General features: G+C 44.7%; 1 protein-coding gene across 1 annotated transcript; it reads right to left on the reverse strand.

Annotated features, from left to right (window-relative positions):
- Positions 1–17,591: 17,591 nt before the first annotated feature.
- Positions 17,592–19,429, reverse strand: Kpna2l1 (karyopherin subunit alpha 2 like 1). The gene has a single exon (XM_087555029.1). The coding sequence runs from the start codon at positions 19,294–19,296 to the stop codon at positions 17,707–17,709; it is 1,590 nt and encodes a 529-aa protein (XP_087411155.1). The 5' UTR covers positions 19,297–19,429; the 3' UTR covers positions 17,592–17,706.
- Positions 19,430–21,498: the final 2,069 nt, after the last annotated feature.

Raw genomic sequence — 21,498 nt, forward strand, 5'->3', positions numbered from 1 at the left:
TGCTAGGTTTGGAACTGAAGACTTAAATGAATCCTGACCCCATCAACCTTGGTCCCACCCTCGCCTGGAGACATAGCTTATGGTGGTGCTTTATTACCAATGCGTCTCATTCCTCACAGCAGAGACTATCTTTTCATGATGGAATGATTCACTTTAACATTCTACTCACCTTTGGCTAGCACACAGCCTCCTCCATCTGGCAAGGCTTGGATGCTAACCCCAGGCTACATTCAGAATCAGTTCTTAAGTGAAAGACAACAACTGATGATGCTAATTGTCTTCCTGGTCTCTGAGTATCTGTAGAGAGCATTGCTGTACTGACTACTCTTACTTTATTTGTGGGACCATGGTCCCTTTTCTCAGCCTTGAGAACAGTAGCATCCCAAACGTAGTTCCTATCTCTTTGCAGCAAGAGTGAGCATATGGCCTAAGCCATACAATATGCACCATTCCTTTGGCTTCAGTGAGCACTTCTAGACATTCTGAAATGAGACCCCTTTGAATTGGAGCAACTCCAACACATACAAAGAAAGCTAGCCCAGGAGTGCGACCAATAGTAAAGAAGCTTAATCGAAAATGCTTAAAAGTAAGAGCAATACTAAAGATGTTGAATTTCAGAGTGCATAAAGAGGGTTGGGTAGGTCCTGGGTACAGTTTATCAGCACTGGATTGAGCTTCATTTGGACTAGGTGCTCTAGAGAGCTCATGTCGGCTCTGTTAGTTACTCTTCTGTTGCTGTTCTAAAACACCATGACCCAGGCAGTTTGTAGAAGGAAGAGTTTATTTGGGATTATGGTTTCAGAGGATTGGAGTCCACCATGGTGGGATATCATGACAGCCAGAGGCAGGCATGGCAGCAGGAGCGGGATGCTGAGAGCTAACTGCAAGCATGAAGCAGAGAGCAAAAACCAAGTGAAGCTTTAATCTTAAAGTTCCCTCCATCCCTACCCCTGCAGTGACACACACAGTGGCCAACAAATTACTCTTTTAATTTACTTCAGTGCATGCGTGTGAGCATGCGTGCGTGCGTGCGTGTGTGTGTGTAGTGTAGTGTACATATGTGTGAATATGTATGTGGAAGGCAGATGTCTACCCTTCCTTGACAGCTCTCCACCTGATTTTTTTTTTTTAAACAGCGTCTCTCACCAACCTCTCAGCTCACTGATTGGCTAGACTAACTGGACAGCAGGCTCAGGAGTCTGCTCATCTCTGCCTTCCCAGGACTAGCATAATGGATGTGTCCCCCTACGCCTAGCTTTTGTGTAGACACTGGGGACCCAAATTCAGCCTTGCATTTATGGAGCAGGTGCTTCACTCACTGAGTCATCTCCTGAGCCCTAAATCTACCTTCTTGACCTGGCTCGTTTGTCTAACACACTTTTCTCTTTGATAATCAAATATTGTTTAGTAAATACAATATTTCAAACAGAATTAGGTGAATTAGACTCCTGTTGTTGCCAATAATTCCCCCAATGAATTCCCAGAGTCCTCTACTCTTGGTAAGAGTAATGCTACCATTGGGCCATATACCCAGGGACTGACACCAAACCAGAGTTCTCTTTCTTTTCCCCCCAGAAGCCTAGGTATAGATCCAACTCACCGGGAAAGCTAATAAATGAAGGAAACAAACAATGACCTGAGCGAGTTACCCTGTTGAGGGATCAGTTCTAATTCACCTTCAGTAGTGAATGAAACTGTTTGGCTCCATTTCTGGCTCAAGCCTATAATCATTAGGACTGGTTCAACGTTCACATGGGAAGGACACTAGGAGGGTTACAGTTCTGTTTCAGTTGTAGAGAACTGTGTAACATAGAATCAAGTCGAGTCTGTCTTACTAGGCCATTTGTACTAGAAAAGCCATCGTCTGCACTGGGCAGAGGGAGGGCTGGTTGACATTATTCTTTTTGGTCAGTGTGTATCTGCATTTATGTATGTATGTGCACATGAGTGTAGGTATCCACGGATGACAGAAGAGGACGTTGTATCCTCAGAACCAGGGTTACAGGCAGTGTGAACCACCTGACACGGGTGCTGGGAACCAAACTCAGGACCTCTGCGAGGGCAACAAGTGCTCTTAATCACTAAGCCATCTCTCCAGGCCCACAATAATCTTAATATGAAAAAGTTAGTCTAAATTAGGTAGTGCCAAAAGCTTACTTTTTGAACTTAGTCTCAATATTCTCAATCCAGAAGGCAGTGTGGTTCGAAATTACAGAGTTTGTAAAACACAAGTTGATATATCTTCTACGATTAAAAATTATTTAGATTTACTGAATTCTATGTATATGAGTATGCGTGTATATATGTGTATCATGTGCATGTCTGGTGTCTGTGGAAGTCAGAAGAAGGTACCAGATCTCCTGGAATTAGAGTTATGGGTGGACGAGAAACACCCATGTGGGTGCTGGGAGTCCAACTGGGGTTCTCCACAAGAGCAACAAGTTCTCTTGATCACTGGGCCATCTCCACATCCTCTCTTCTGCAATTTTTGAGGCAATATTTCAATATACTTCTCAAGCTGACTCAGAACTCTGTCATAGCCTAGCTGGCTTTGTCATGGCCTTCCTAGTGCTAAGAATATAGGTGAGCGCCACCAAGCCTGGGATTTTGCCTCTGCTAGTTTTTCAGAGATAAAACACTTAAAGCCTCTATTTAAAAATTCGCCAGGCATAGTGGTGCAGACTTTTAATCCCAGCACTTGAGAGGCAGAGGCAGGCAGATCTCTGTGAGTTCCAGGACAGCCAGAACTGCAGAGTGAATTCCAAGGCACCAGAGCTACATATCAAGACTCTGCCTCAAGTAAATGAATGAAGAATGAATAAAAAAAGGAGAGGAGGGAAGAAAGGAAGAAAGAAAAAGCAAGAAAGGAAAGAGTTTATTTCTATCTACAGTGCTTTTCTGTCAGTGTCTTTAGGCATTATGATATAAATGACTAGAGTTAGGACAAAATTAGTACTTAGAAAATGATCTTTAAATTGTAGGCTCAGAACATCAATTGGATCATTTCAAACCTACTGACTAGTTGACTGGATAGGCTCTGGTATGAACTAGCCTTTGCTTCATTGTCTCCATTTAAAAATATCAGCATGCAAAATGCTTACCATGCTCTAGGTTACATTTCTGTGAATAGTGGCATGCAAACAAAAGAGAGAGCGACAGATGCCACCTGTGTTTTACTAAAACACCTGTTGCTTGGACATGTGCAACCAGAGTCTGATGGATCTGGAAAAGGCATATCTTATACAGGCAGAACACCTGAGCAGGACAGAGCTGTCAAAATGAGTGGGCCATAAGATCAGACATCTGCGAAGAAATTCATTGAACTCAGTTCAGTCCTCCCTAAGTTCAAGAGAGTGGATAGCCGCCCAGATGCCTTGCAAAGTTTTATGGGTTCTTCTGAGTTCGTCCTGTTTTTCCCAACTGGCATTCAAAGTTAAAGGCTGAAATTCTTTTACTTAGGTCTGCAAAACACCCTAACTGTAATTAATTTTATAACATTAAATTCATTGGCCATGTGCTTTGCAGGGAATAAACATGTGTTCTGCAAAAGGGCTTGGCTATACAGAATTTCAATGCCTCAAATGATGTAATTTTCTATAATATTTAGCCTGCCATTTTTAGTTCAGTGTTCGGATAATAGGAGACTTCGAAGAAAAAGCTGAAGAGGGGCCGATTTGCCTGGTAGTACTTCTGTTCTTTTGTTCTTTTAGAATCTAAAATTAGCCAACATCTGCAGTGTCAACAGGACTCCATATGGCATTCAAGTCCACACTTTTCCTAAATAATGCATTCGAGGCTGTGCAATGGGAGAGGAATTCTGAGGTAATGATGGGCAGAATATCGTATATTCTATAGCACTTCAGAGCTGAAGAATGGTTTAACAAGTAGGACCTTAGTTAATCGTCACAACAATGTTAGGAGGCAAGAGATCAGGGTTTTCTTTAATGTCCACTGATTAAATGAGATAACGAAGTCCACAGTGCCAGAGAGGCATGGCCAGTGTCACCAGTCGGTGAAGGAGTAGTGCCAGAACAAATCCAAGGCCACTTCCTCTGAAGTGCTTTCTCTACTGCTTTACCAGGGTCAGGTTACTGACAGCCATGTTAAGACAGCATTCTGACAAGAACAGACTCCACAAATAACCACCAGAAAAATCGAAGAGGAAAACTCATCGCCAGAAACCAAATAACAAGCATGTTTGCGTTTCAAACGTTAGATACATCTGATCAATTAAAACTAGTAAGTCAATGCCATAGACATTGGTCTAGTCTCTCCTCTCTTTTCTGTTTAGCTTCAAAACAGAAGTTTTCACCAAAACTCCTGCCTTCCTTGTGGAATGGTCCCTCTAACATCTGTGGTAGTCATGTCTAGGAAATACAAAACTTTTTTGTAGAAACTGTTAAAATGGTGACTCTTCCCTGCTCATGGTAAGTATGACCTGTGTCTACTGAGGTGTGAAACATTTTCTTTCCATTTAAACATCTGTAGACTTTTGCAGATGCCTATTAGAAATACAGCTTGCCCCAACATATAAAAAAGACACGTGCTCCACTATGTTCATTGCAGCCTTATTTATAATAGCCAGAAGCTGGAAAGAACCCAGATGCCCTTCAACAGAGGAATGGATACAGAAAATGTGGTACATCTACACAATGGAATATTACTCAGCTATCAAAAACAACGACTTTATGAAATTCGTAGGCAAATGGTTGGAACTGGAAAACATCATCCTGAGTGAGCTAACCCAATCACAGAAAGACATACATGGTATGCACTCATTGATAAGTGGCTATTAGCCCAAATGCTTGAATTACCCTAGATGCCTAGAACAAATGAAACTCAAGACGGATGATCAAAATGTGAATGCTTCACTCCTTCTTTAAAAGGGGAACAAGAATACCCTTGGCAGGGAAGAGAGAGGCAAAGATTAAAACAGACACAGAAGGAACACCCATTCAGAGCCTGCCCCACATGTGGCCCATACATATACAGTCACCCAATTAGACAAGATGGATGAAGCAAAGAAGTGCAGACCGACAGGAGCCGGATGTAGATCGCTCCTGAGAGACACAGCCAGAATACAGCAAATACAGAGGCGAATTCCAGCAGCAAACCACTGAACTGAGAATAGGACCCCCGTTGAAGGAATCAGAGAAAGAACTGGAAGAGCTTGAAGGGGCTCGAGACCCCATATGTACAACAATGCTAAGGAACCAGAGCTTCCAGGGACTAAGCCACTACCTAAAGACTATACATGGACTGACCCTGGACTCTGACCTCATAGGTAGCAATGAATATCCTAGTAAGAGCACCAGTGGAAGGGGAAGCCCTGGGTCCTGCTAAGACTGAACCCCCAGTGAACTAGTCTATGGGGGGAGGGCAGCAATGGGGGGAGGGTTGGGAGGGGAACACCCATAAGGAAGGGGAGGGGGGAGGGGGATGTTTGCCCGGAAACCGGGAAAGGGAATAACACTCGAAATGTATATAAGAAATACTCAAGTTAATAAAAAAAATAATAAAAGATTGAAATAAAAAAAAAAAGAAATACAGCTTGAGGTTGGATCATAGGCAGAGTTAGAAGGACCCTTGTGTTTGAAGCATGAAGAGTTTTATTACCAGTTTTACTTTCTAGAACTTTCTCCTTACCACATGTAACTGCTTCTACATTAAAACGTAGACAGATCCATCCAGTCACTTCCATTTTTGGAGGTTTGAGGTTTTAACATGTTTGACTGCTGACATTGTAAAAGGGGGACAGTGCGTATGTGACATCTGGAAGGTGCTGACACGTTCCCCAGCATGACAAGCAGTTATATTTCCAACAGGTGGAAATACAGGACAGCATTGGCAAAGGAGTCACTAGCAAGAATTTTAATCAGGATTTGGCCCAGCCACTGCTGGTTCTGCGGCTGCTTCTCAATGTGCATCTTTAGGAAAGATCCTCCACCAAGTGGAAAGTTGGCAAGAGGCACCATTCGATATTATTGACAGCAGAGCCGCTCGGGCTTACGTAAAGCGTAAAGAGAAGTTTCCCATTAGCTGCTCGAATGTCCTCAAGGAGTCACAAACAGAAAAAGCACCATTTAATTCTGATGCCGTCCAGATATTCTTGAGACTCCAAGAGGCTACCCGGCCTCTGTCAGAGATTTGCAGAAAGAAACTAAACATCCTTGAAATAGTTGCCTAGCCTAAACAACATGCTTTCTCCATACCTGGCCCCAGGAACTACAAGAAGGAACGTGTGTGGAGAACGGAAGGGAGACTGGTGTGGACTTTAACAGGTACATGGTAGGGGATGAGAGAGGCTGCAGAGCTGGACCAGGAATGCCTGGAGAAAGGCGGTTGCACTCACTGGATGAAGGCAGTGGAGTTTGTGAGGAAGGGACTACAGGAGGCTACACCGAGGCTGTACCAGCAACGGACAACATGGATGGACTCTAGGGAGACTGGGCAGAAGCAACTACAGGATGAGGAGAGCGACCCAGGTTCTGCCAGGACCCTCTCTCTGGCAGTCTCTGCCCCTTCAGCCTGATCTTAGCTCGTGGTTTGCATTTATGTTTGGTTTTGGTTCCATTTTCTCCCCATTGCAACTAGAACAATGTGTGTCCACAGGCTCAAGTTTGCTTAATTTAGGTGTTGTTCATCCACTGAGCCCTGTAGCTTTGGGCAGTGGCAATCACTAGTTAGCAGTGACTTCAGTACGAATCAATCAGAATTGGGATGCTGGGAACGTGTTCCCACTCGTGACCTCAGGTCTCTGTGTGTGACAAGGCCTCTTGGCCAGTCTGCTGCTGCTAATACAATGGATGACAACATGTTGGAAGGCCTCCTGGGGCTCCAATAAGAGTCCACCTCTTTTCTGCCCGCCTCAGGGGTAAGGTTATTGTGTCACAGCAAGTTAGCCCACATCTGCATTGCTGTTTGTCTGTCTGAACGGTAAAGCACACTGGTACACCCTGTTCTCTCACAAGTCAGTGTTATGTGATTGAGAATGAATACATATGAGTCCATGACTACAACATACAAACAAGCTATGTAAGAAGGGCACCCCCAGGCTGGCCCGGGACCTGTGCTCCACACACCGATGCGGTACTGATGCTCAGTACTCTCTGTCTTCCTCCCCTTGCTTAGGTGTAACTGAGCAATTGCTTTGGAGGCTATGGGAGGGAGACACCGCCTTGGCGGCTGGATGATGCTTGGAAAGACCAAAGGTTCACCCACACCCAGTAGTTCACTCACTGGCCTCTCCCTAAACAGACAGTCCATAAGAAGAACTGGGTCCCCCAAAGGCCCTCCTTGGTGGTGTCTGGGGAGGGTACTTGTGTCTCTGAGATTTTTCACCTTGCACCTAAGGGTGACCTTTTAGGTCCTGGGGACCATCAGAAATCTGCCTTCTCCTGTGTGAGAATATGGAGGGCAGGAAGAACAGAACAGTATCATTTATCCCGAGTCCCTGGAATGCCTGCTGTACAGTGCCATGGAATGAGGTGTTTTTGACCACTACAAATCAGTCAGCCCTGTATTGATCCACAGCATTTAAATGAGACTTCCTGGCTGGCAGGATGGTGTAACAGGTGCCAACCCGAGCAGTATGAGGTAGCTCTCCAGGGCCATATGGTGGAAGGGGAGAACTGACTCCTGAACGTTGCTCTTTAAATCTCCACATGCATGCCAAGGCTCAAGAAAGTGCTCAGGCACACACACATGTGTATACATACACACTTGTGCCTGCACACACACACACACACACACACACACACACACACACACACACAGAGGCACCTATGACACACTCTGAATAAAAATGTAATGATTGATTTTCCTTTTTGAGTCAAGATCTCAGTATATAAATAAAAATAAAAACCTTCCAAATGTGTCCAGGACTCTGTGTGGGGTCTCTCTGAAGCATATGATTCAATTAGCAAGGCAGATTGACACTGGAACAGAGATTGGGAATTGCAAAGGAGGGGGATTATGATACAATAGGGACGGCCAGCTCCGAGGTAACTAGCTGAGGGGACGGCCAGCTCTGAGGTAACTAGCTGAGGGGACGGCCAGCTCTGAGGTAACTAGCTGGGGTCTTTGGTTCTGATGCCTGTGTCAGTTGCATCAACTCTAATAGGAGAATGACAATGCAAGCAGTTCCATTTCAGAAACAACTCTGAAAAAAACTTCCAAGACAGGTGCTGTCTCTGTGCTGTCTTCCCTCTCCACTCTGGCTACCTCTGTGTGTCTTTGCCTCAGGAGAGGCCTATGGCTAGACTTCCAGGCTTTAGTTCTGAATGTCTATGGGGAAGGTCTGTTGGAATTTTTTACCCAAAGTAGAAAAATCTGTCATTGCAAATGCAGCATGGACCTCCCCTGACCTCTTGGCAGTACTCCCTTCATGTGCATGCCTCAAGGAGTGTGGGTCTTTGCCAGAAGCCCTCTTCTCTAGAACCCAAAGGGACTATCTACATGGGACTTGCCCGTGCAATGGCTCACCAAATGGTTCTAGGGCTTCTTGAGATGCCTATTCCCAGGACTGGGGATGTAGCTTGTTGACTAACGCTTGCCTAACATGCACAAACCATGAGTCCAGCACCTCCCCCACCCCATAGTTCACCCACTGGAGACTTAGTCCTTCCCAGAGCCCTATCTGATGTCAGAGAAGCATTGAGGTCATGCCACATGATAAGAGGCCAGAGTCTTAGGTCCTCCTGTACTCTGGAGGTTTGTATCTTTTTAAGGTTGATGATAAAACAAAACATAAATGTAAACACATGTGATTATTCTGTTGTTGTCGCTGCTGTCGGAGAGGTACTGTGTAGAATGCAAGCTGCAGATGGGAAGGGACAAATGCGTGTCAAATCCAAAGGCTAGCACAGGCCTGGCTGGCTTCTTCATCCCAGAGTGTTCATTTGACATCAGCTCCTTTTTAATTTGGAGATGACATAAATAATTACCATGTTCTTCTGAGGCCATTTTCCTGCTGCAGCTTGCTTGTCTCCTTAAATATTTTAGGAGGAAATGGAATGTGAGGTTTGCTGTGTTGTCTTCCCTCCTTCGTACTTTGGAAAGTAATCTGAGGGTCATTTCTTAATTCATTCAAACTAGGAAAAGCCAACCTTGAGAGCAAAGTAAACGAGTGCACAAAATCTTTCCTTTTCAAGGTGTCATCTTTCGCACTGTATCACACTATTTTGGGGTGTCCCCTCTAAGCCTCCAAATATGGACTGTCTATAGTTTTCAATGAGCCGATAATCTGAAATGTCTACAAAAATTAATGCAAAAAAAAATCTTTTCCAAATAGAAACTACTAAAAATAGTTCCACGATTTATGTCCTAAAACAGAGTACATTCCTTTTTCTCCTCCTTCAGTGAGAAAAGCAAGGATGCCATGTGAGGCTTTCTGAGTAATAACTTGAATATGGTAACACTTATTTCTAGCCACACACACACAAACACACACACACTGATACACACACACGGACACACACACAGACACACACACACTGATACACGCACACACACACAGACACATACACACTGATACACACACACTGATACACACACACAAACACACACACACTGATACACACACACGGACACACACACAGACACACACACACAGACACACACACACTGATACACAGACACACACAGACACAGACACACACACAGACACACACACAAACACACACACACACTGATACACACACACGGACACACACACAGACACACACACACACTGATACACACACACAGACACACACACAGACACACACACACACACACACACACACACACACACACGAACATGCACATGCAGGCCGGAGGGGTGGGTTGAAGATGTTGAAGATGGAAGGCTGTGGAGTCTTCCTTGAGTAGAGGTCTTACTTACCCTGCAACCAAAAGCTGAGTGATGGAGAGAAATTCAACATAAAGTAAAGGAATGCAGATAGCAGAGACAGGCAGGCGACTACAGAAGAATAATTTATATAAAATACCATCTATGTCTAGAATGATTCTTAATGGAATTACTTTCAAATTAAAGTTTTTCAAGACCATTTAATTTGAAAAAAATCATTGCCAGAAAAAGTTACAAGAATTTTTTTTTTTTTAGATTTTTTTCGAGTCTCTTTTCAACTAGGCTTTCTGAAGCAAAATTAGGTCATTGGAAAGATGAAAGAAAGACAAGGGACACAATACACTCTGTCATGGCTGTGCCATGTTTGCCCATGTGAGAAATAATGCTCCCAAAGGCCTTGCCTTGCCCTATGTGATCTACTTCCAAAGGGGCTAGTCAACCATATTGGTTGCCTGTTGCTTGGTAACAAGCATCCCCAGACTGAAAGCTTAAAACACCATCCCTTTCCCCTGGTGCAGCTTGGCAGGCTTTTGCTTCACATGCACTGAGGGCTCTTCGAAATCGAAGTTCTGGCATTTGCTAGACTGCTACAATTACAGGCATTCTCAGGTGGCTCTGAGGGATCTGTGTCCAATGCACGTATGCATAGAGCATGGGACCCAAAGATAGCCTCAGACTCACACCGTGTGCCGTGAAGGCCTCTCTCCAAACAAGTGTGGGAGAGAAGGCCAAGACAGCATGAAAAGAAGACGGGAGGTCACACTCGTTTTAACCTACTCTGGGAATGATGCCCCATCATCACCTTTGCAGTGTTTTATCTATCAGAATCAAGCCCCTAGGACCAGCTCACACTCCAAAGGACAGAGTCTTCCAAGGGTGTAGATGCCAGGAAGTAGAATCCTTGAGGACCATCTGTAGGACTCCTACCACACCAACCTTAACTTTATGAAAGACATAATAAGCTGCTATTTTAAGACTTAAAATTTATGTGGTTCGTATTTTTCATATCCACCAGCAAGTTCCGTTTTTACTTTATATGATCCATATGCTACTGAGAAGTCCAAATCATCTGGCCCGCAAGCAAACTATACTCAGTAAGGGACGTATTCAGTTATGTGGTCAGGTCTCTGAGGACAGGGCTTATCTGTCATGTTCTTTGTTGTACCCCAGTGTCTACCTTGGCTCTGATGCAAACCAGACACTCAGCAGAAAGCTGGCGAGAGAGTGACTTCAAGAATGCTTGCTGTAGATCTACAGCAAGTGCTGTCTGTGTTCCTCACTACACTTCTTTACAAAGTGAGCAGCACAGATATGAGCTTCTGTATCAAGAGCAAAAGGAAAACGTTGTTAGAACTTGGAGTTTTCACACGCAGCCCCAGACTTGAGGTTGCCAGCTCTATAACAACCCAGGTTGCTAGGAATACAGGGGTCAACTCATGTAATGGCTGTTCTCGCTTGTCAACTTGGCTATCAGGAATCAACCGAAATCAAGGCAGCTACGTACATCTGGCAGGGTTTTTCTTAAAGCACTTGAAGTGGGAAGGTTGGCGTTTAGTATCTGCGTCTTTTGAGCTGGGAAGACCCACCTTTCCTCCGGCAGCTTAGACAGATGGCATGGAAGAAGGAAGCTTGCTTGTACTTCTGCTGGCAGATCCACTCCTTCACCGGCATCAGATCCCGCGTGCCCGGAATCCTGCTGTCTACTGAAGATCAGCGGAGACAGCCAGCCTCACATACTCATCCTGCCAGCTCTATTCTGCCACACTCCACTTTCTCATACAGGCAGGGTTATCTTTTCTCCTTTAATAAATATCACTTCCTGTGACCTATCACCCACTCACTGGGATGCTGATACAGGACCACAAGTGTGAAGAAACAAAACAAAACGAAAGGAAACAAAAGAACGGTTGGCTTTTAAAAACATACCATCAGAACATAGGTGCACCATTAAAATATAAAAGCTGAGAAAATCCACAGCCTTTGAGCCCCTCCCCAGTCCTTCTCCACCTTCAGAGGTAATGAGGTTGGCCGTTTCTTACTTAGCCTTTCAAATACTGTCCGGTGAATATGTCCTTTTTCTTCTCACATTTGGTAAAAGTAATCATAGACACTCGCTCCTCTCATCTTTAGCATGAGTTTCTTTATGTTTGGAGGGGTGGGAAGGTTAGAGCACTCACCTAGTGCACGTGAAGCCCACGGTTCACACTCTGTTAACACACACACACACACACACACACACACTCTATGTTTGGGAAGCCACATAGACCATAGTTTAGTTTCAATTTCCATGGTGCCATAATATTCCATTGTATGGATCACCGTGAGTTATTGGGAGTCCTTATATAGTAGGCATTTGCCTGACTCCCTCTCAGCTCCTTCCCAAGTGCTGTAACGGACACGCTCACCTCCGCACATTTGAATAGGTTTGTCTTACTTTTTGATTTACTATTTTATGTGTGTGCACCATGTGTGTCACTGATGCCCATGGAGTCCAGAAGGGGACATAAGACGTGGAGTTGTAGTTGCGAGTCTCCACGTGGGTGCTGGGAAACAAACCCTGGTCCTCTGGAAGAGCAGCCAGTATCTTAACCATCTCCTCAGCTCCTGAGATTATAGACATCCTTAGTCACAAAATTGCTAGGCTAAAGGGTGTGTGTGTGTGTGTGTGTGTGTGTGTGTGTGTGTGTGTGTGTGTTCTTTTTGTCAAAACAGGATTTCTCTGTGTAGCCCTAGCTGTCCTGGAGCTCGCTCTGTAGACCAGGATGGCCTCAAACTCAGAGAAATCCACCTGCCTCTGCCTCCTGAGTGCTGAGATTAAAGGCTTATGCCACCACCTCCCAGCTAAGACGTGTATATTTTAAAGTCTCTTTGCGAATGAAATGAAATACAAATGTTTAAAAACAAAATAAACACAGTGTTAATAGATTGTTCTGGAGCATTCCCAGCTCAAGAAACAACTTCTGCTCAACTGCATCCCAAGTGTTCTTTGTGGTCTGTGGTGGCCATAGCTGTCTCCCTCGGGCCCCAAAGTCACTACCGACTGGCGTTGGAAATCTCTTCCTTCTGTGGATTTTACCCAATTAACATTTCTAAAAAGGAGAGTTTTGTTTTGCCAATTTTAAAAAGCTTGTATGTCTTCTGAATATTTTTTTTCTTTATTAACTTGAGTATTTCTTATTTCTTCCGAATCTTTCTGTGCCCACAGTTTTCCCTACAAACTTTTCCAAACAGTTGATCTGCGCAAGGCCTCAGAAACCAGAGTCCGAGCTACAGTTTCTGCCGTCTGACTCGGCCTGCTCACTTGTTCCTGGGGTGGCTTCACATGCATCTCTGCAGCTCCTGCAACCTGGCAGCTAGATTGAAAGTTTGGTGAGCCTCAGGTTTGGTCCCGTGGCATTACAATGGTGGAACGCCAAGAAGCCTCTGATGACTGGTTGTGTCTGACTCTATAGGCTGTCCTAATCTGTTACCTCTTACTCTACTTGCTAAAAGAATTCTGCTTAAAAATGCTTTTCCTCCCCTATTGTTTGTTTAATCAGGGAAGGCAAAGCAAGTGCCCGGTTTTTTCCTGTACTTACAAACTAACAGTTTTCTTTCAACACTCAGAGGTAGCTTGGTTTACTTATTTTGGGCTTACACACATGCATGTGTTCAGCACACATGTATTTGATATATTTTATGGGTTTCTAGCTTTTTGCAGTTTGGTGTGCTTCATGGTTAGCCTCTGAGAGTCTCTTCGGTTGGCACGTGAATCATTTTGAGATGGCCCAGCGTGCCCGACAGCATCCTGGCTCTCTGATAGGACCTGGTTTCTGGATCGCCTTCCACATCTCGCACCACAGACCTGGACTCAGTCCTTCAATGAGCCCCACTTCTCATATGGAAAATGGCACTTCAAACCCTAAGTTCAAAACACAAAGGGTGTATCATATCTATTTTTAAAGATCGAATCACTCAGCCAGGAGTCATACCACACACTTTCTGTCAGGCAATTGAGAGGGAGAGCCAGGTGGATCTCTGTGAGTTCGCAGACAGCCTGGTCTACAGAGAAACCCTGTCTCAAAAAACAAACAAACCAACAAGAAAAGATAAAATAACTTGTTAGTTCATTCTGATATTTCAGTTCAAATTAAGGCTACTACTAGGCTTTCACAGAAGGCTCAGAAGAGTAATGCCACCATTTGGATTGGTGGCAATCAGTTGGAGGGGAAGGTGTCACACTTTTCACTTGCATCTGTATTTTCCTTTATTTTTCAAAAGTAAGTCCTACTCTATCTGCACTGTCAGAGTATATGGCCAGTGTCTACAAAGCCTTCCCCTATCATCTGGCACTCTATTCTGCACCGGGTTCTATATTAAATCTCCTCTGCTAGCCTCCCAGTTGCTGTCTCGCTATTATGGTGCTGTTTCTGACAAGCCCACAGGGAGACTCACGGGGACTCAACTCCCCGAATCTTACATGTTGATAAGAGTCACTGTCCTTTCTGCCTGGTAGGTTTTCTTCCTATAAAACTCTCAGCTTGTATTTTCTTAAGACCCTGAAATGTGTTTCTCCATTTATCTCGGACATCTTGAAACACTTGAAGCTAAGGTAATATTCCTTCCTTGGCTCTGAGGATCAATCCTGTAAGAGTTCCCAGGCATGTGAGCATGTCTTACCTCATCACTCTAAGTCAATATGTGTCCTAGAAACATTATCAGTGTTCTTCCTAAATATGGGTATCCCATTTCCTATTTAATTTGATGCCAACGATTGGGCATGGGCTTGTACATGCTAAGTCAGTATGACCACTGGGCTACATCCCCAGGCCCTAAATATATATGTCTTCATTTTTAAATTTTATGTGTATGGGTATTTTGTCTGTGTGCTCTGTGCACCCTGTGTGTGCCTGGTACCCGGGGACTCCAGAAGATGGTGCCACACCATAAGCCCGGAGCTACAGACAGTTGTGAAGTGCCACATAGGTACTGGGAGTTGATCTGATACCCTCTGGAACAACGGCCAGTGCTTTTAACCACTGAGCCATTTCTCTAGCCCTCTCCCAAATAATTTTTGGTTCAGTAAATGTTCTTAAATATTTTTAAAGTAATATTCTGAACCCAGGCATGAAGGGTCACATTTCTGATCATGGAATGCTTGAGGCTGAGGCAGGAATGTTGCACCCTGGGCTACATAGTGAACTCCAGGCTGGAGTGTGAGACCATGGCTCAAAGAAATCAGGCAAGCATGAGAATGAGAAAGGAAGAGCGGTGAAAGAGAGGGAAAGAAGGGGGTGTACTGTACTCTTCCTGAGGTTTTAGTCTTTAAGGACCCCCATATATATATGTCAGATTTTCTCCTTCCATCAACAGTTGCTACTTTCTTTATATCTTTTAAAATAGACTTCTGTCTTAGTTAGGGTTTTACCGCTGTGAACAGACACCATGACCAAGGCAACTCTTATAAGGTACAACATTTCATTGGGTCTGCCTTACAGGTTCAGAGGTTCAGTCCATTATCATCAAGGTGGGAACATGACAGTGTCCAGGCAAATGTGGGACTGGGGGAGCTGAGAGTTCTACATCTTTATCCAAAGGCTGTTAGGAGAAGACTGGCTTCCTGGCAGCTAGGAGAGTCTCCAAGCCTACCCCCACAGTGACTCACTCCCTCTAACAAGGTTCACACCTCCTAATAGTGCCACTCCCTGGGCCAAGCATATTCAAACCACCACATTCTACTCCCTGACCCCCATAGGATTGTTTCAATACATGGGTCTATGGGGCCATAGCCAAAGCATAATGAAAAATACATTTAGTCCAACTTCAAAAGTTCCATAGTCTGTAAGAGTCTCTACAATGTTAAAAGTCCTAAATTCAAAGTCTTTTCTGATATTCATCCAATCACTTAACTGTAATTACTTATAAAGTCAAAATCAAAAAGCAGATCACATACCTTAGACATAACAGGATATAGATTATCATTCCAAAATGTCATAGTGAGGAAATACAGAAACAAACAAGACCCGAAACCCGCTGGCCAAACTCCAAACTCTGCATCTCCATGTCGATGTCAAAGCGCTCTCCAGATCTCCAGCGCCTTTCAGCTTTGTTGACTGTGACAAGCTTTTTTCTCCTGGGCTGTTTCCACTCCCTGTTAGCAGCCTTCTTGGGTAGGTATCCCACTGCTCTGGCAAATCTTGGTGATCATCCCATGGTACTGGCGTCTCCAATCCACTAGGATCTTCCGTTGCATCTAGGCTTCACCAGTAGCCTCTCACAGGCTATGTTCATGGTGCCAGGCCTCAACTCCTTTGCGTGACCCCTTCAGTCCTGGGCCATCAATTGCAACTGAGGCTGCACCTTCACCAATGGCCTTCCATGGCCTCTCACAGTGCCCAACCTCAGCTACTCTTCATGACCCCTTCATGCCTTCAAAACCAGTACCACCTGGGTGACTCTTACAGGTTACCAAGTACAGCTGCAGCACGAGGTACAACCTTGGCTATCTCTGGGACACAGCTTCTTTGTCCTCTCAGAAAATACTTCCCAGATTTCAATTCAGTGATGCTTGTCTCTTCTTAATCAGCACTAATTTCTTAGCTCCAGGTAACCAGCACCAACTGTCCCAGTAACCTCTTCTATTCTGGACTCTAAAGCCATAGCCATGTGGTGGAAGCTACTGAGTTCTGCTGCTTGCTGGGGCTGGAATATGGCCCTCTTGTTCTATTACACCATCACCAGCTTTCTTTTTCTGTTTTCTAACTCCCTCACTGCCTAAGTGAGGCTGTCTTGGAACTTGCTCTATAGATTGACCTTGAACTCAGAGATCTGTATGGCTCTGTCTCCTGAATGCTGGGATTAAAGGTGGTTAAGCTTTTTCTTCACCTAAACTTGCTCTGTCTTAGGCTGGCCTTGAACTCAGAGACCTGCTTGCCCTTGTCTCCTGGGATTAAAGGTATTTACTACCATGTCTGGGCCCATTATTACTAGGATAACTTTTTATAGCCACCCTTCCTCAAGATCTGGATCAAAAACCTGTGTCTTCCAGCCTCAAGATCTAGATCACAGGAGTGCCCTCCATTTCTGGACTATAGTTCATGCCAGATGTCGTCAGGTTGACAACCAAGATTAGCCATCACAATCCACCCCTTGTCAACTTGACACAAATCATATCTTATGTCCAAATGAAACATTAACCAGGTAATAAATACACCTAACGTGATATAGTTGTCCCGTGTAGAATAGCAAATGCATCATAAATTTAGAATAGGTCAATGTCCCTTAGGAACATCCTTTTAGAATCTCAAGTTGAAATTGAAAGAAACACAAATATCTATACAAATGTGTTCTTAACAAAACAAAACAGAGGCATTCATACCACTTTATAATCCTCGTTTCTACAACTGGTCATGTGGCCTTAAGCACCTCAGCACGTTTTCGTTCTTTTCCTGGAGGAGTGACCCATACGTTCATTCCTGATGGGTCTAAGCCCTTTGTCATCCTGCCTGGATTAGGCTGTTGTAGTTTCCCATTGACATTAATCACAGGACATGGTAGTACTAAGAGACGCCCTAAGGAATCTCCTGCACTCCAGACATAACTCTTCTTTTTTTTTTTTTTTTTAAAGAAGAATGGAACTTAAATCTTTATTTACAGGACACGACAGGGTACGAAATTCCACATAGAAATAAACTCAGAGGACAGCTTCATAGAGTATGTACAGTTTATAACTGTTCAAGTATAGTTTCTTTTGTAAAAAGTGCTACAATAACAAACCACATTTAAAAAGAGTTCTTAGTAGAGAAACAGTAAGACAAATTTATGAGAACACAGCACAGCACAGCACATAGCTAACAACTTTGTGCTTTGGCTGGACATTAGAAGTTAAAGGTCCCGGGAGCTCCATCCTGAACTTGGAAGGCGAAGCCTTCAGAGGTAGTTTCTGGCACCACATTTTGATCTTCCTCTTCCTCCACTGAGAAGTACTTCTCAATTAGGTTCAACGAGGCCTTGTACACAGACTCGTTCTCATGGCTCTGTAGGGCTTCAATTTTATCCAAGCCTCCACACTCTTCAATCATTATACTGAGTTTTTCTGTCTCACCTAGTTTCTCTGCAGCCTGAAAGATATTTGAAATAGCATCAAGAATAACCTGAATAATTTTGGTATCTTTTGCACTCAAGAGGTTCATCAAGGGTTCTATTATTCCACAATGAACCAGATACACAATCTGTTCAACAGTCCCGCCGCTGGTGTAGTTGGTTATAGCCCATGCGGCTTCCTTCTGTGTCTTAAAGTCTGCCTTAGAGAGGACACCAATGAGAAATGGGACGAGGCCGTGATTCACCACTTGCTGTATCTGGTCCTGGCGCCCGGCGGTAATGTTCGACATTGTCCATGTGGCCTCCTTCTGAATATTAGTTTTGGGGTTTGTCAGCAGGCTGGGAAAGACTGCAAGTGCCCCTGCATCGATCACTTTCTGAGTCTGTTCATCTGTTCCGGTGACAATATTCCCTATGGCTCTCAGTGCCGGCGTCACAATGGGCAGTTCAGTAGCTCCTAGAAGCTTCACAAGTTGGGGAACAACTCCCTTCTTCACAACCATCTCGATGCGCTCATTCGGCCCATCAGTCAGATAGGAAATGGCCCAGCAGGAGTCTGCTAATACTTCTGGATCGTTGTGGTGTAGGAGTCGAACTAGAGTAGGAAGGATCTGCTCAACAGCATCTAAGGGGGGTGCAGGATTCTTGTTCCGACAGAGGTTTGAAAGTGTCCAGGTAAGATTCCGCAAGTAACCACATGCCAAGGATGACAGATCAGGAACTGCGAGAAGTGCCAACAGTGGGTCAATTGCACCATGTTTGATAACCAAGTCTCGGAAAACTGAGCCATCACCTGCAATGTTTCCAAGAGCCCACACAGCTTGCTCGCTGATGTGAGCATGGGGCGACGCCAAGAGAGAAATAAATGCTGGGATAGCACCTCCATCCACCACAGCTTTGGTCTGTTCGGATGTTCCAGAAGCAATGTTGGTGAGCGCCCAAGCAGATTCAAACTGAATGGGACTACAATCCGTTTTGCCCAAGAAGGACACAAATTTTGGGATCAAACCAGCCCGGATGATGTTGTCTATAGGAGGCTGCTTCTCTCTTGAAAGCAGTTTCCGAGCAGCTTGAGTAGCTTGGAGCTGGCTTTCCAAATTGTTACTGTTTATGCCTTTAACAATGTCCTCAACAGACCAATTTACAGTACCCTGGTTGTTTCGGTTTTCCTGTAGTGGAGAAGTAGCGTCATCAGGGAATGAGCTGACGTTCCTCCTTTTCAGCATCTGGTCATCTTTTTTAGCTTTCCTAAGTTCCACATTAACCTCTATTCGGCGGCGCCGCATTTCTGTACTGTCTTTCCCCTTGTTCTTGAATCTGTTAAGCCGGGCAGCTGTTGAGTTAGCATTCTCATTGGTGGACATGGTTGCTGCAGGAACAAGGAGGAAGGAAAGCTGCACAGCCGGTTCAGACTTCCACGAAAGTCGGTGCAGGGCTCTCAAGCTGCGGGTCGGCGGCTGTCGAAACGTCCACTAGCCCTCAGCCCTCAGACTTTGTGTCGACATAACTCTTCTTACCTCCATTGTGGAAAGGCAATCCAATTTCCCCATAGTAATCTGGATCTATCACCCCTCCTAACACTGTTACTCCTTTCTTTTTTTTTTAAAGAAATATTTATTTGTTTTGTTTTTTTATGTAAATACACAGTCATTGTCTTAAGACACACCAGAAGAGGACATCAGATCCCATTACAGATGGTTGTGAGCCACCATGTGGTTGCTGGGAATTGAACTCAGGACCTCTGGGAGAGCAGTCATTGCTCTTAACCCCTGCACCATCTCTCCAGCCCCTGTTACTACTTTCTTAGTTTAAGGGCATTAGAAGCCCAAAAGGACCAGGGGGAAGTCTGATCTTCCAGTACAATGGAATGTTTGTTGTGGCCCCTGGTGGGAGCACTCCCCACTCCTGGTACCAACTTCTGGCTTAGTTCGATTTTTAGTTCTGTGAACAGACACCATGACCAAGGCAGCTCTTATAAGAACAACAGTTAATTGGGGCTGGCTTACAGGTTCAGAGGTTCAGTCCAGTATCATCCAGTTGGGAACATGACAGCGTCCAGGCAGGCATGGGGCTGAATGAGCTGAGAGTTCTACATCTTCATCCAAAGGCAGACAGAAGACTAGCTTCTTGGCAGCTAGAAGAGTCTCCAAGCCCACCCCCACAGTGACACACTTCCTCTAACTTAATTATTATTCGTGTATATGTGTGAGTGTCTGCATGGGGTTATTCCACATGTGGGCAGAGGCAAGATGAGGGTGTCCAGTCCCTTAAAGCTGAAGTTACAGGTGGTTGTGAGCTGTCCGACATGGGTATTGGGGCTGGGTCCTTTAGGAGAACAGCAAGTGCCCTTAAACCTTAAGTTATCTTTCCAGCCTGCTTTTTTTTTTTCTTTTTTTTTCGGAGCTGGGGACCGAACCCAGGGCCTTTGCTCTACCACTGAGCTAAATCCCCAACCCCCTTTGTAAGTTTTAAAGTTGTGATTTATACTCTCCTTTTCATGTGTGTGTAATATTCCCAGCGCCTTTCGCTTCCCTTCTCCAGTGCAGGTTACAGTTTAGATCGTGGTTGGGGCGTAGCCTTATTTTAGCCCCTTGTTCTCTTTTTATGAATTAGCTTTTTATACAACGCGACCTTGATCTTTCTTCTGCTGTTCTTTCTACGTAAACCTTGTTTTCTTGAACTCTTTTCAGAAGACGTGCTTTAGTTGAAAGGCATAGCTCAGCAGTCAGAAAAGCTGGCCTCACTGGGTTCCTGCATCCGAGGTTTCCTGGCTCAGTTCTGCAGCCTGGATTCTCTTCCTTCACCTCTGCTGACACAGTCCAGCTTGACTTTACTTCCGCTTCCCTAGTGAGGAGCACTGGCCCTTCAGTCTCAAGAGTTCTCAGGGAATAGACTGCTTTACCGCTCCATCCTCACGGTGGGCTTCATATTCTCACCAGACTGGGAGCTGCTATCATGTTGGTTGCTGTGTTCCCCAGTGACTGTCTGGGCTACTTGGGGCCTTTCCTGTGTCTAGCGCCAGTAGACTCATCCTGCTCCACTCTGCTTCTTCCTGCACAGGACCGACAGCATGCAAGTCCCTGATCCCCCCTTCTGCTAATATTTTAAAGTTTATGCTAGTGTTCATGACTATATATGACTTGTTTTATTATGCATTCATGGGTATCTCTGTGTGTGTACATACGCGTGGGTGCTCATGGAGGTCAGAATGCATCAGATCCCCTAGAGCTGGAGTTCCAGGTGACGGTTATCCCCCAACCCCATATGAGTACTGGGAACTGACACTGGTCCTCTACAAGAGATGCAAGCTCTCTTGACTGCTAAGCGCTCTCTCTAGTCCTATGAGCTGTATCCTTATCACAAACATTGCCAAGTATGTTAGCTTTCTTATCGGATTACTCTTTTTGTGAAGGGTGCTAATAGAATGTCAAACTCTGCTTCTTTCTCGGCTGTCTTTCCAGAACCTTCTTTGGCTTTAAAAAGTTGATGGATGTCTCTAAATCTCTTGGAGGACACTATGTGTCTTAGTCACTGTGCCACTGGTGTGAAGACACATTATGACCAAG

This window comes from Rattus norvegicus, chromosome 6 (genome assembly GCF_021556685.1).
Source record: "Rattus norvegicus strain SHRSP/BbbUtx chromosome 6, alternate assembly SHRSP_T2T, whole genome shotgun sequence".
Classification (NCBI taxonomy): Eukaryota; Metazoa; Chordata; class Mammalia; order Rodentia; family Muridae; genus Rattus; species Rattus norvegicus.